General features: G+C 34.9%; 1 protein-coding gene and 3 non-coding genes across 4 annotated transcripts in view; 2 read left to right on the top strand and 2 right to left on the bottom strand.

The window, feature by feature from the left end:
* The window catches only part of MIB1 (MIB E3 ubiquitin protein ligase 1), a 137,349-nt gene that overhangs the window by 39,225 nt on the left and 83,735 nt on the right, over positions 1-14,389 (bottom strand). Inside the window, exon 12 of the mRNA XM_034943473.4 lies at positions 12,230-12,381. Within this exon, the coding sequence (XP_034799364.1) occupies positions 12,230-12,381 (152 nt within the window). The remainder of the gene's footprint in view (positions 1-12,229; positions 12,382-14,389) is intronic.
* MIR1 (microRNA mir-1) lies at positions 2,774-2,858 on the top strand. Its single transcript, NR_106589.1, has one exon. It is a non-coding gene; the product is annotated as a microRNA mir-1 (primary transcript).
* On the top strand, positions 6,078-6,165 carry MIR133A (microRNA mir-133a). The gene has a single exon (NR_106530.1). It is a non-coding gene; the product is annotated as a microRNA mir-133a (primary transcript).
* LOC112437791 (small nucleolar RNA SNORA73 family) lies at positions 14,048-14,252 on the bottom strand. The gene has a single exon (XR_003026305.2). It is a non-coding gene; the product is annotated as a small nucleolar RNA SNORA73 family (small nucleolar RNA).

The raw sequence follows: 14,389 nt of genomic DNA, 5'->3' as shown, positions 1-14,389 counted from the left end.
TTCCATAACTGTCTAAAGATTGTCTTGCTACTAGCCACGGTAATTTTTTTCCTCTTTCCTTTTTTCTCTGCAGTGCTTCTAAGTATAGTGACAGTGCATCAGGCTTTCCTAGTCTCAGCGCAAGCTCAGTGAAAATCTGGGAAATGTAAGTGGAAACATGAGAGACCGCTTTATTTGGCAGTGCTTACCCCCCCCTCAAAAAAAAAAAAAGTGGGGGGCAGGACAAATGGCTAAGCAGTGTTTGGACTGCAGGATGAACAATCAATAGGCAGAAAGCAAGATTGAGGCTTCCTCAGCTTTTGGATCGACAATCGACAGCTGAGAGGCTATTTTTTGCTATGGTTGACTAAATATGGTCAGGGAAGAGAGAGGCACAAGAGAGCCTGTTTGCCTGGGAGTGCATGTTTCAAATGCTTAGCTGCCTATAAAGCTGTAACAGTTTAGCCAGTGGTCACTGAGGAAGAATATAAGTTAGCCTCGTAGTGACCATGTGGAAGTCCTGACCTCGCTTGCAGACTTGACCTCTGGATGTGACAAGGTAGCTTCACTACAGCTCTACTATTTAATCCTGGAAACTAAAAACCAAAAAAAAAAAAAAAAAAAAAATCTAAAAGCAAGAAAGATGCAGACTATTTCCTAAGAAGTCAGAAGAACCCAATGTATTCTGGAGGGCAAAGAAAAACAGGGTGAATGTTTACAGTTATTTGTGGGGAGTAAGGTGTGTTTTGGGTTCTGTTTTTGTTTTGTTTTGGTTTTTTTTGTCTTTTTTAGACTATAAAATTAACTTCTGCAACTTTTTCCCCTCTTCTGAAGCATTTCATCTGACAAGCTAGGTTCATTTTCTTGGCCTTTGTAGCAACCTTTTTTGATTGCTTAACTTTCCCTACATAACTGTGCAAGACTGTTATATGACATTCCAAATCAAATGGCCAACACTGATTCAATTTTAGAGTTTTTTTTGTTGGTGGTTTTTGTTTTTGTTTTTGGTAAAGGGAAGAGGGGAGGAGAGGGAAAAGTAAGCTTGTTTTTTGTTTGCTCGTTTGTTTTTCAAATTTATCTTAAAAGGTGAGGTTCTGTGTTCACTGATACATCCCCTTCCTTCACCGGGCTCATGAAAAGAAATGCTGAATCAGCAAATAGAGTGAACGAACAATCAAGATGAGATGGCTGCTGCTGATGTGATTCTCTAGGTTACTACCTTTCTTCCTGCTGCAAATGCTGCATGACACTAAGCTTACAGGTAACAGAGCACCATAAGGCCTGTACTTTTAAGGATGCTTATGACTTTCTGCATGCTTACCTATTATTGACTCAATATATGTTCTCATTGTTAAATTAAATTCTATCTAACCATAGCCTAATTTCACAATTCAAGTTAAGAGCTAATGTAGTGTAAAAAGGAATATTGTTCAAATACTATGGCAGTAACCTTTTATCTTAAAAATGTAGAAATACATTATTGTCATTTACATTATTAAAGATTTAGTCATTATTGTTTCAGATTAAGTGATGATTTTGCATCTCTAGTAAGTCACATCCTGCTTCCAAAGTATACTTATTTTCTAAAACTATTAGCTTCTATTTCAAGGTTTAGTCAACCAAGAAACTTGGCAGATCATAAAATACTTTTTAATGCTTACTAATAATTGGCCACAAAAATAAATCAGAACGTGCATGGTGTAATTCTAATGCTGCATTGCTGAAACTGCTGTAGTGCTGGGCTATCTACTGCTACATTCTGATTTGCTCTCTATAAGCTGCACTAGCTTTTTATCACAAGCTGCAGAAATTCTACTATCCCTGCCCTTTTTTTTCCTCCTTTGACAAATCTGAAAATTTCTTGAGGTTTTAAATTAACCTTCTAATACCACAATAACTGAAGGCTACTTACCAACTATAATTTCTTTTCATTCTAAACTATCAAGGTAAATAAAACCCAGGTGCTCACAGACTAAAACCTTTCAGTTCTTTGAAGTGATACTTTCTAAAAGTTGACGATTCTGACAGTTATCCTTTATACTAAAAAGATTAAAGAATCAAAACAACTTAAACTCACCAAAATTAGATATTTCTACATCTATTTGAATTTGTATTCAACTCATATTTGTATTTAACCCAAAGAGAAGCACCAAAGTGCAAACTTCAGGTAAGGAACTAATAAAGAAAAAAGAATGACAAATTTTCAAATGATCACGAGTTCTTATCTGTGACCTTATAAAACACTAACAAAAATTCATAATCTTTAAAAAAGTTCAATTCACCCACACTCATCCTGGTTTTTCTCCTTGTTGTTTCAACTTCTAGAGTCAATATCAGAAATACTTATTGGTTAATTTGTTAGGTTTTGAGTAAGATATCTAGTTTGTAAAAAAAAAAAATTGAATTTAATTAATTACTATCTACCTGTAGGATCTAGAAGCAGACTACAAAAAAAGAAGAAATTCACTCTGAAGACTGAAGAAACACTAGGCTGATCTTAAGTTTCCGAAATACACTCTGTAACACTACACTGATTCTATGAATCTCTTGCAAAAAGAATCAAACCAGGACAAAGTTCAACAGATAACTGGTCAAATGCTTAGGAATGTCTATGTCCACCAAGAATATGGAACCATTAATGCCATGCTTCAGGTAAACTTGTTACAAAATTTAGTCTTCGATAAATTAGTCTCTGCAAATGATTTACCATTGCTCTACATTAGTAAGCTGAATGTTTCACTAACAAATAAGAAAATAAAATATTTCATGTTTTTACAGCTAACAACTTAGTAATACCTACTCAGAGTACATACTTCTTTATGTACCCATATGAACATACAATGCTATGGAATGTAAAGAAGTATGTATTTTTGGTAGGCAATAAACCACCAAGAGAGAATTAAACTGAGCTAAAAGAAGCTCTTGCTTCTTTCTACGTGAATGACCTTCATATGGTAAATTAACCTAGTCATGAACAGATGACCTTTGGCAATACTAACACCAAAAAAAAAAGGTTATCTACTACTGATAGATAGAAACTATCCCTAAGGTTTTTATTTCATGAAGGAAAAGAAGATCCAGTGAAGTAGATTTCAATTATCATGAAACTCCTTTTAAATCATCTAAGTTTAAAACATACATCTTACATTTTTAAATTAGGCACTCTCATTATTAAAATTTGACTGCAAAAGGGAAAATAGTATTACTAGCACAAAAGAATGAGGAATACACATGACCTATTTTCTGTCTCCACAATTTAATCTTAAGTATATCTCATTAGTAGGGCTCACTGATTTGTACAGAAAAATAAGATACTAAGAGCTGGCTTCATTCACATAATAAGCTATTTCTTCTCATTTTGATAAATGTATAATCTATTAATATTAGAGGAATTTCTGACCAAAAGTTTTGTTGTTTTAAAAAGGCTTTCTTTTTTGACAGCTACAAACATAGTGGCCCTTGTCCTTCCTTCTCAAGTTTATCAGGGTCTTAACCCAAATCTCTACTTTAAATGTGAAGTTAAAACTTAAAATTAATTAAAATGTAAGATTTAAGCATGAAAAATGACAAAATTCTGGTCCACAGCTGTAAGTCAGCAGGGTATATTGGTAACAGACTACCAAATATTTAAAAGAAATTAATTTATCTGTATTATCTTCGAATTTGCTTTCTCCAAAGAGGGCATGTAAAATGAAAGCACTATAGTCAAGAACCAATTTATACAGATCGAAGAACTGTTTTTATTGTACTATGCAATTACAATTCAATTTCTCTAAACTTGATCAATCCATTGTTTAGAAATATCAAAATACTTTTATTTCACGCAGTTTGTATATTATTTATAAAAAATTCCAAATAATGCTCTTAGCAAAATTTATAAGCAGTACCTGTTTTAAGCTACTAATGACAAAGTTAGAAAATAAGAGTAATATTCACATATTCTAACCATTTCTTACTAAAAGTATTATTTCAACTGAAATATTTACACATGTATAAAAGCATATTTTAAATTTTTTGTATCAGAAATGGAATGGAAATGACTAAGTTTAACTATAGTTCATTTTCTGTTTAATAAGACTAGTTAATACAAAGATGATTTTCATTTTATCAGATTATAAAGAATGAGAATGACTTACACATGGCATCATATGTGTTACTGCATGTTTACTGGAAATTATAAAAGGCACATAATTTTAAAATTCTACACTTTCAAAGAAATTAGTTCAAAGCTTAACTCACATAAGCATAGCCCTTCTGATCATCCACAAAACAGAATGGCAATGATTCATGTTCTATTTGGTAAGTTTACCTGTATAGGTCCTAAATACCAAGAACTCAAAATATATACCTCAAAAGTAGAGGTTCTTCTATAAAAATACTCAAAGGTTATTACTCTACTTGTGTTTTATAATAAACAGTTATATTGGTCATTCTATAGGTATACAAGTTGTTTAATAATCCTTCTCAAACATCCTAGCAACTAAGACTCTCTTTGCTATAATATTAAGACTATATAAATAATCCTTAGAAAATAAAATGACAGGCTATTCATTTTTAAAAGTAAAATTATATGCTGATTCTGGTGCTTGCGAGTTTAACTTATCTAAGAGTATTTTCAATCACTCTAAAATGTCACATCTATCACTTAGATCAGCTGTTCATTTTTAACTGAGTACATATTAAACTCTGGGCATCTGCTGACACTGGTATAACTCAAACATTTCAACTGTCTCCCTGACAGGGATAACAGATGCTGACATTATCAAATGCTGTACTATTTTTTTCCCATGGCCTCTCCTTGCCCCGATATGGCCAGTATATGAAACTGAACTGCCATCCAAAAGCACACTTGAGCAACTGGATCTGCTAAACAGCTCCCATATAACTAGTAAAAATAGAAGCCAGTGTTATTGCTATCTTCAGCACTTAAGTTTAGGCAGTTTAACACCTGTTTCACTTCTACTAGAAAAAATGATGAAAAAGAATTGTAGTTAATTTCACCAGCAGTATGATACTTACCAACCAACAGACGCAGAATATACTTAGTATAAGAGTCATTTGCATACTGCCTGAATTAGCGTTGACCTCCCAGTTTAAAATAGTAGCTGTAAAGAATATTTCTCTACTCTATATTTCTCTGAGAGCACTTAACTTTATAGGCAAATTATAATTTATCAAACTTTTATTTTATGCAAGAAGACACCCCTCTCAAGACATTGAAATCAACAGTAAAACCACATTATAACAAAAATTTACTCTGATTTTTCAAGTATTATCCACACGATAGATTTTAATACTTGTATCCATGGATTGTAACTAACCACCATGTATTACTAAGGCGATAATGAGAAGTAACTAGGCAATCTGTACCCAAAATGACAAAGAACTTAGTCAAGGAAATAGACCTTTAAAAGGGTTAAATTACTAAGCTATGATTAGTAACACTACGTAAGCAAAAACAAAGAAAAACTGGCATGCATGGTAGTTCCTTTCGACACAAGTCCAAGCAATACACTGAATACACATGTGATCTATTTATAAATCAAAGGGCAGAGGTACTTTCTTAAGGCCACTGATATTCCTACACCCATCAACAATTTGCTATTAGCCCTCAACTATAATGCTAAAAGAAGCAGTGGCAGTAGAAGGGGGTGACTAACTGAACTCTTCCCCAACCTTTTAGCTTAACTATTTATCTGGTTTGCTGCCTAGAGATAAATGGAAAACACTACTCTAAAATACATCAAGGTCTATTTGTTCCTTTAAATACTATTGGTTTTGAAATAGCTTATTGTCTACATGTAAGAATTAAGCAAAGACTTCGGCTGTGGACAAGATTAGAAAAAGAAAAAGAAGCAAAGATGTTGAAAACAAAGACGTACATTGATCATTCCTTAATGCAGTAATGTGTTAAAAGGAAAAGATTTTTAAACCATTAAGCGCAGGAAAACAGTAGGAAAGTGACTTCAAAATGGAAAATTTGACATTCAGTGACTGAAGCATTGGTATGATAATTTCTAACACTTGTAGAAGGTCCATGACTGTAATTTTACCAATGAAAAGCATTTAACTGTTTTGGATTCCAAACTAGCAGCACTACAATGCTTTGCTAGAGCTGGTAAAATGGAACCAAATCGCCTCTTCAATGGATTTGGTCCCCTTCAACCAGCTGTAGCTATGCATTGATTACTACGGGACAACCAACGTTTTCATTTGTGAATATCAATTACTTGCCAACTAATTTCAACTTATTTACATTATGCAGACTGTTATTATAATCAAATAACTTGTTACTGTTAATTCTACCTGGAAAAGCTAGAATGGTTAAAGATGTTTATAAAAAGCTTTATGAAAAATGTATGGATGACTTAAGGATTTCAAATAAAAATTTTACTTATTACGGTCTCTTGGTATTAAATTTCTTATCCTTCAGAAAAGAAAAGAACTGGTAATAAAATGTAGGCTATGCTTCATAATAACAACAACAACAAAAACTTCCTTCAAAGGAAGAAAATATCTGGAAAGGTCACCTAAAACCCACCTGAACACATAATGGGATTGTACAGTGTGGTTTACATGGATGTGTGCATATTTAAATTAAAGAAAACTGTAACATTATATAACACTCTAGAAATGTTTAGTCACTATCTTCCATAGTATTGGCCTTTAATTTTACCGCTATTTACCTGAATGTTAGCAGGTAAGGTGAAAAAGATGATAACTGTAGAATATCTTGTGGAGAGGCTTAAAACAGTTATCTAGTTCTTCTGACCCTGAATCAAAGGTTTTTAGTCTTCAAAAAAGAAAGAAAATGCTAAGCATCACTACTTTTACTCATGAAATATTTCACCTCTCCATATTTGTTTCCACAGCTGTAAAATGAAGAACTCTGCTAACAATAAATACTATGACTCTCCTCACTGTCTTCTTTGTCCCTTATAAAAAATATACACACAATATTCTCCTTCAGTGGGGATAAACTGAAGTAAAGAAAAAAAGTGACAATTACTCTAACATCCATATAATTTTCTTAATGATTGCAATAAAACTATAGATAATTTAATACTATTTAATTAATAGAGACAAACATTTCAGCAATTAATGAAGATTACTGAAGACAAGAGTAGTTTAAAGACCCAGATGTTCACACATTCTCAACTCCTGACCACTCCTCCATTTCAAAATGAACATCATTCTCTAAAAGACTGTGGGCAAAAGGAGACATATATAAATATATATCTTATCACTTCATTCAAGATCTTCTTCCTCCTATTAATTACATCTCAGTCACAGAAAGTACATTTGTGTATTACAAGGCATATGGTGTTTGAGAGTAGATGCATGAGCATACATTAGAGAAAACACACTCTAAGTATCCTATTACTGAATAGACTCAGCTATATTTTGTAGATAGCACTCAGCATGTTTACAGTTGTAAGGAAAGCATTAAACACCAAAATACAGTACAGCTTATCAAATTTTCAAATAGCCAACATAGTCTTGTTTACAGACCATATTTCAGAATTTAAAAAGTAAAAAAAGCATCACAACATTCGAGAAGGAAAACTATGAGTTGCTCACATATTCAGTAAGATTTGTAATATGTGTCTTTGTGGGAATTAGTAAGCAAGTAAGAAACGCCTGTGAAATTATCTTAGTACCAACCTAAAAACAACATATATCACATCAGGTGATTCACTCATATTTTACGTTTACTTTTCACATTCAATTTCTATTCAAGAAAAATTCGTAAATACTATATAAACTTTATAATTATATTATTGTTACCTGTACTTCCAAAATACCTATCGATTGTTTTTGCCAGCTCTGCAGAGAATACTACTGACTAATTTATTTTCATGCCTGTAAGGGAGCTCTAAAAACTTAGCTAAAAATGCAGCATCTTTACAGAAAGTACCTAAGTAACATGCTGATTATGCTACTCCAAAGAAATTCAGTTTTCACTTTTATCAGCAGAAATAATTTCTACTCTTACTTTAAATCCAAAATTTTACCTATATACTAAGAGATGATAAATATGGCTAAACTCTAGATGAAAACATGCCTATAAATATTAACTATCAGAATAGACAAACAGCATTGTTCTTAGTTAAGATTTCTTTAAAAAAACAAAACTATATTAAAACATGGTGTAATTTCTACTTAAAATGCTCCAAACTTTATAAAGCACAACCAAAGTACTCAGGGTCTCATAGTGAAAATTCATATTCCCTTCCACAATTCTAAAAGACAATAATAAATGGCTTTGTAACTCTTTTCTCTTAATGTGTTTCAGTTACTATCATACTATGAGAAAACATCAAGATCAGCTTTGAAATCTAGACTCATATTGATCTGCACCTTTGAAATAGAGACTTCAAAGGACAGTCTTCAAAAATATAGGGCATCTAGACACTTCATCAGGTTCTGGAAATAACAACGTGCTATATCTGGTTTTCTTTTCTTTTCTTTCTTTTTTTTTTTTTTTTTTTTAGAGACAGGGTCTTGCTATGTTGCTCAGGCTGTAGTGCAGTGGCACGATCATACCTCACTGCAGTCTCAAACTCCTGGGCTCGAGCAATATTCTCGCCTCAGCCTCCCAAGTAGCTGAGACTAAAAGTCTGTGATGCCACACCCAGCTGATTCTTTTTTTTTTTTTTTATACAGTCTTGATCTGTAACCCAGACTAGAGTGCAGTGGTGCAATCTCAGCTCACTACAACCTCTGCTTCCTGGGTTCAGGTGATTCTCATGTCTCAGCCTCCCGAGTAGCTGGAACTACAGGTGCGCACCACTACACCCAGCTAATTTTTGTATTTTTAGTAGAGACAGCATTTCACAATGTTGGCCAGGCTGGTCTCAAACTCCTAGCCTCAAGTGATCTGCCTGCGTTGGCCTCCCAAAGTGCTGGGATTATAGGCATGAGCCACCACGCCCAGCCTAATTTTTTAATTTTTTAGAGACAGGGTCTTGCTACATTGCCCAGGTTGATCTCAAGCTCCTGGCTTCAAGCAATCCTCCTGCCTCAGCCTCCTAAGTCGCTGGGATTACAAATGTAAATCACCACACCCTGCTGGTTTTCTATAGTATAAAGGCCAAAAAGACTGGTTGTTATTTTTAATTCCGAGTACACTAAAAATGGCACCTTCTGTCTTCTGACATCACTGGACAGTATAGGGGGGAAAAAAATCAACCTTAAGAAAAAGAAATTTGATATGAAAAAAAGAATTCAAAACATCCCAATATGCAATTACAACTGGTAATATAAGTTGTGTCATCTGATACTCTTCAGTGTCCAATTAAAATCACACTCTATCTGGCAATCTATAGTCACAACTACCTAAAAATGTCTTAAGGAAGTAGGAATAAAGAAGTCATGTAGCTTTAACTGAAGCACTACTTTGTTGAAGAATAAAAGCATTTTTTTAAAATGTCACCTGACACCAAATATCTGGTTGGAAGAGGTGCTGTTTTAAATTTTCAGGGGAACCCTCAAGATTTATGCAAGAATTGAAAAAAATAAAAGTAAATTTTCTCTTCCTTGTATAGGCTTAGCATTATTGAATATACTATGCCTACTCTCAATAAAAATGAAACAACTCAAAATATTTAAAAGATACTTGTTTCCTAAGCACTTCAATTCTCAGTTTATCCTAAACTTTATGATTTCATATTCCCTCAATAAATCCTAAATTCTCTCAATAAAATCTTTTTGACCATTGTAATCTGAAGTAATTGCTGTTTGAATTCCTAACACAGTTTCTCTACAGAATTCATTTTGTAATTGATCATATAACATCTTGTGATATTTAACAGTGTGCTCACTGTCAAAGTAAGACTAACATTTATTGAGTGCCTTGTATAGCCAGAGCATATGTAGGATGAACAGATGAATATGAATGCCCACAATGTTAAGAGAAAGACAGAAATGCACATAGTAATAAACAGCACTAAGCAGAGTATATAGTAAGTATAATAAATAAGAACACAGAGGAAGGGCGCGGTGGCTCACGCCTGTAATCCCAGCGCTTTGGGAGGCCGAGAGGCCGAGACAGGCGGATCACGAGGTCAGGAGATCAAGACCATCCTGGCTAACGTCGTGAAACCCCGTCTCTACTAAAAAATACAAAAAAAATTAGCCGGGCATGGTGGTGGGAGCCTGTAGTCCCAGCTACTCGGGAGGCTGAGGCAGGAGAATGGCATGAACCCAGGAGGCAGAGCTTGCAGTGAGCCAAGATCGTGCCACTGCACTCCAGCCTGGGTGACAGAGCAAGACTCTGCCTCAAAAAAAAAACCAAAAACAAAAACAAAAAAAACACACACAGAACAAGGAAGTATAGAGCAAACAAAATAATTCCAGTGATGACACAGGAGGTAGCTCTGGAAGAAAGACGGTTAAGATAAAGAAGCGGGATGGGGCATCCCAAAGAAAGAAAATGCTCCAAAAAATAGAAGAAGAAAGCAGACAGCATATTTTAGGAAAGGAGAATAGATGATGGGCAAAGCGGGCTGAGGGATTGGATTAGCAGGAGATAAAGTTAAACAGACTCAGGACACACAGAATATGGGTCTGAATGCCAAGCCAAAGTGTGTAGATTGTATTCTATGTTAACAGACAAAAACTGAAGTTGGGAAACAGGGGAAGAGAGCCATTTAGACCTATGCTTTCAGAATGGATAATTTGTAAATGTATAAAATTTAAATCAAGAAAAAGACTGAAATCAAAGAAAAAAATTAGAAGAACAGTATAATAGTCTAGGTAAATGTGGTGAGTACTTAATTGGGTCAGCAACAGTGGGAACAGAATGGAATGGGTTGGAAGGATTGGTAGAATAAAATTTTAAAACTAGTTGGAAGCTAAGAATTGGTGAGAGAGCAAAGATAACTCTAAGCAATGAAGCAGCAAGAGGAATGAGGTATTGACACATTCACTGCCCATGTGTTTTGGTCTTGCTTCACAGACAGACCATAATACAGAAAAGGTGATGTAAAGTGGTTTAACAGTTATGATTCTAAAGTCACCTAGACCTTGTTCAACTTACAGCTGCTTCAGTAATCAGCTACGTGTTCTTGAATAATTAAATTCAACTCTATAAGCCTCATATTCTTCACGTGTAAAATGAGGATATTAACACCAGCCCCAAAAAGCTGTTGAAAGGATTAAGTGAGATGATGCATGTGAAGCACTTTGCAGAGGCTGGCATGTGGAAAGTGCTATCATAATCTTCTGTTTGAAGGGCAGGGAAATATAATACTACTGTCTTCTTCACAATGCCAAAATCTGAAGTGTTCAAATATTTGCAATTTGGAAAAAAAATCAAGATGTGATCTAAAATATGATCATTCATTTTGTCCTGCAATATATACCCACTGTTACAGTTACCAATAAGCAGTAGCAGTAAAATCCTTTTGTTTCCTGTGGTCACCCTCTAGTGGTGATCCTAAGAAGCTAAAGGAAACATGATATAAAAATACAATAAGGAACCAAAGAGTAAGTGTTCAGAATAGATAAAATTATCAAAATAAAAATCAAAGTGAAGATTTTTCTTAGTCCAGGTATACAGGTTTGACTCAAACATAAACAGAAGACATCCAATGCAGAATTTCCTAAAATGCTTAGGGTAAAGTTGTTCCAAAAAGTGAGTTAATGGAAATCTCTAAATTAAGCAAAGCTAAGCATTTTCCCATTCTGTGGGACACCGCAGATCCTTCATAAAGAATGTGATTCTCCAAAAGGAGTCTTTCTCAAATGTCAACCAGCAAATACTTTTTTCAGTAGAATACTATTGCTGTAACAATGGATGAGGGGATAGCTATACTAGAAGTTTATATAACTAATTACATTATTAATAAGGAATTAGGTAACTTAGTATTTATTTAGTCTTAAGTTTTAAAAAATAATTATCGTGCAAATGGCAACATGAAATTAGAGGACACCCAGATAATTATTTTGAAGAAACATAAATCTCAAAATAAAATGCATTTTAATTAAAACTTTAGAAAGAAACTAGTATTCCTGATATTTTACAACCACATTTAATATAAACTTAAATAATCATTTCATAATATTTGTATTAGATTAACAACCAAATAATCATCATATAAAACTAAAGGCATAATTTTCACAAAACTTTAAAATGATTTAAAATACTAAAATAGCCAAAATTATTCCTTCATCAGTATCAGAAAAAGAGAATCAACAGTAGGAAAATATTTTTGAATTGCACCTAAAATAGTAAGGGGTGACATACCTGGGATTTCCCCTTAGTGCAGCATGATGCAGAGCATTAAATCCATTATTGTTTGTGATGGTAACATCTGCTCCAGCTTCCAAAAGAACTGCTAGGATATCATCACGTTTCTTACTTATTGCATCATGAAGAGGGGTATCACCTTCAGAATCCTTTAAGTTTAAAGAAATTTTCATTAGTTCTTCAATTAATTATCCCATCTAATAGTAATACTTATACCAAATGCTAAGCAAACAGAAGCAGAGACCACATCCAACAAATACCAATAAAAGAGTACTTTCTGTGATAACTACAAAAATATAGGCAAAGGCCGGGCATGCTGGCTCATGTCTGTAACCCTAGCACTTTGGGAGGCTGAGGCGGGAGGATCAGCAGAGGCCAGGAGTTCAACACCAACCTGGGCAACATATAGAGACCTTGTCCCTACCAAAAATTTTAAAAATTAGCCGGGCACGGTGGTGTGCACCTATAGTCCTAGGTACTCAGGAGGCTGAGGCAGAAGAATGGCTTGAGCCCAGGAGTTCAAGGCTCCAGTGAGCTATGATCATGCCACTGCACTCCAGCCAGGGTGACAGAGCGAGACTCTATCTCCAAAAATATAAAAAACAAAAATAGAGGCAAGAAACACTGGCCACATTATAGTAAGGAAAGATATACTCAAATCTAGTTGGAAAACAAAATAAGCATGCTGGAATTTTTTTTTCTTTTTTTTGAGACCAAGTTTCGCTCTTTCACTCAGGCTGGAGTACAATAGCGCGATCTCAGCTCACTGCAACCTCCACTTTCCGGTTTCAAGCGATTCTCCTGCCTCAGCCTCCCAAGTAACTGGGATTACAGGCACCCACCACCATGCCCAGCTAATTTTTGTATTTTTAGTAGAGACGGGGTTTCACCACATTGGCCAGGCTGGTCTCAGACTCCTGACCTCGTGATCTGCCCACCTCAGCCTCCCACAGTGCTGGGATTACAGGCGTGAGCCACCTTGCCCGGCAAAGTTCTTTTTTTGTAGAGATGGGGGTCTCAGTATGTTGCCCATGCTGGTCTTGAACTCCTGTGCTCAAGTGATCCTCCCACATGAGCCTCTCAAAGTGTTGGGATTACAGGCATGAGCCACCACTCCTGGCACATGCTGAAGCTTTACAAAGCAAAAAGAAAAGAAAAGAAGTAGCCTCAAATATAACTAATGACAAAAACCAGTGAAGTGATAAAGCTGCCCCCCAAATTTTATAAGTTTAAAATGGCCTTAATTGTCATACCCTGAAATTCCATACCAAACCTACACCATAACAATGAATTGAAAGTCGGTGGTTTTCAAACTTGGCTGCTCATTAGAACCTGCTGGGGAGATCTTTTAAAATCTGTTGTACAGAGGAAAAAAAAGAGAAATAAAAATCTGATGTCCAGGCTGTTCACCATACTAAATCTCTAGAGGTGAGAGTGAGGCATGAGTAATTTTTCAAAGCTCCACAGATGAACGTCTTGTGCAGTCACAGGTGAGAAACATTAATCTAAGCGTTTTCAAAGGGCAGCAAAGTGGCTAGTTAGCCAAAGGTAAAACAATTGTAAATTAAAATTTAGCAATCTCAGTCTACCATTTTTTTAAGCTGACTACTTTTTACATTAATCAATTGACTTAGCAGTAAGTTTTTATTCATTAGCAGTCATGTACATACATGAATAATTTAAATTTCATTCATTTCATAGTTTAACAGATGCTATTCTCAGTAAAGTCATATACAACCTGGCCTACAGCATATACTACAGTTGCCAAATTCAGTTTGCCACTTGTTTTTTGTTTGTTTTATTCTTTTTTACTAGACATATTTCCTGCATGGTTTGTCTCCCCAGCCACTGTCCACAGGATTCTGAGAAGCTACAGGAATATGAAAGTGCAAACACCAGACCCAGCTTCATCTCCAACGCTGAGGAAAGGGACTGTACATCATGGGGCAGAGCCCTATGCTCCCCTAAGCCATGTGGACAAAGCCTAGAAAAAATGATATCCCAGGATATTACACATTGGAGCCACCTGTTTTTGTAAATTAAGTTTTATTGGAACACAGCCACACCCATTCATTTATGTATTATCTATGGCTGCTTTCATTCTGCAATGAGATTTAGATAGTTGTGGCAAAAGCCAATAAGCCACTATTATCTGTG

Source organism: Pan paniscus, chromosome 17 (assembly GCF_029289425.2).
Source record: "Pan paniscus chromosome 17, NHGRI_mPanPan1-v2.0_pri, whole genome shotgun sequence".
NCBI lineage: Eukaryota > Metazoa > Chordata > Mammalia > Primates > Hominidae > Pan > Pan paniscus.
Note: the sequence above shows the minus strand (reverse complement) of the source record. Positions and strands in the feature narration are given on the sequence as shown.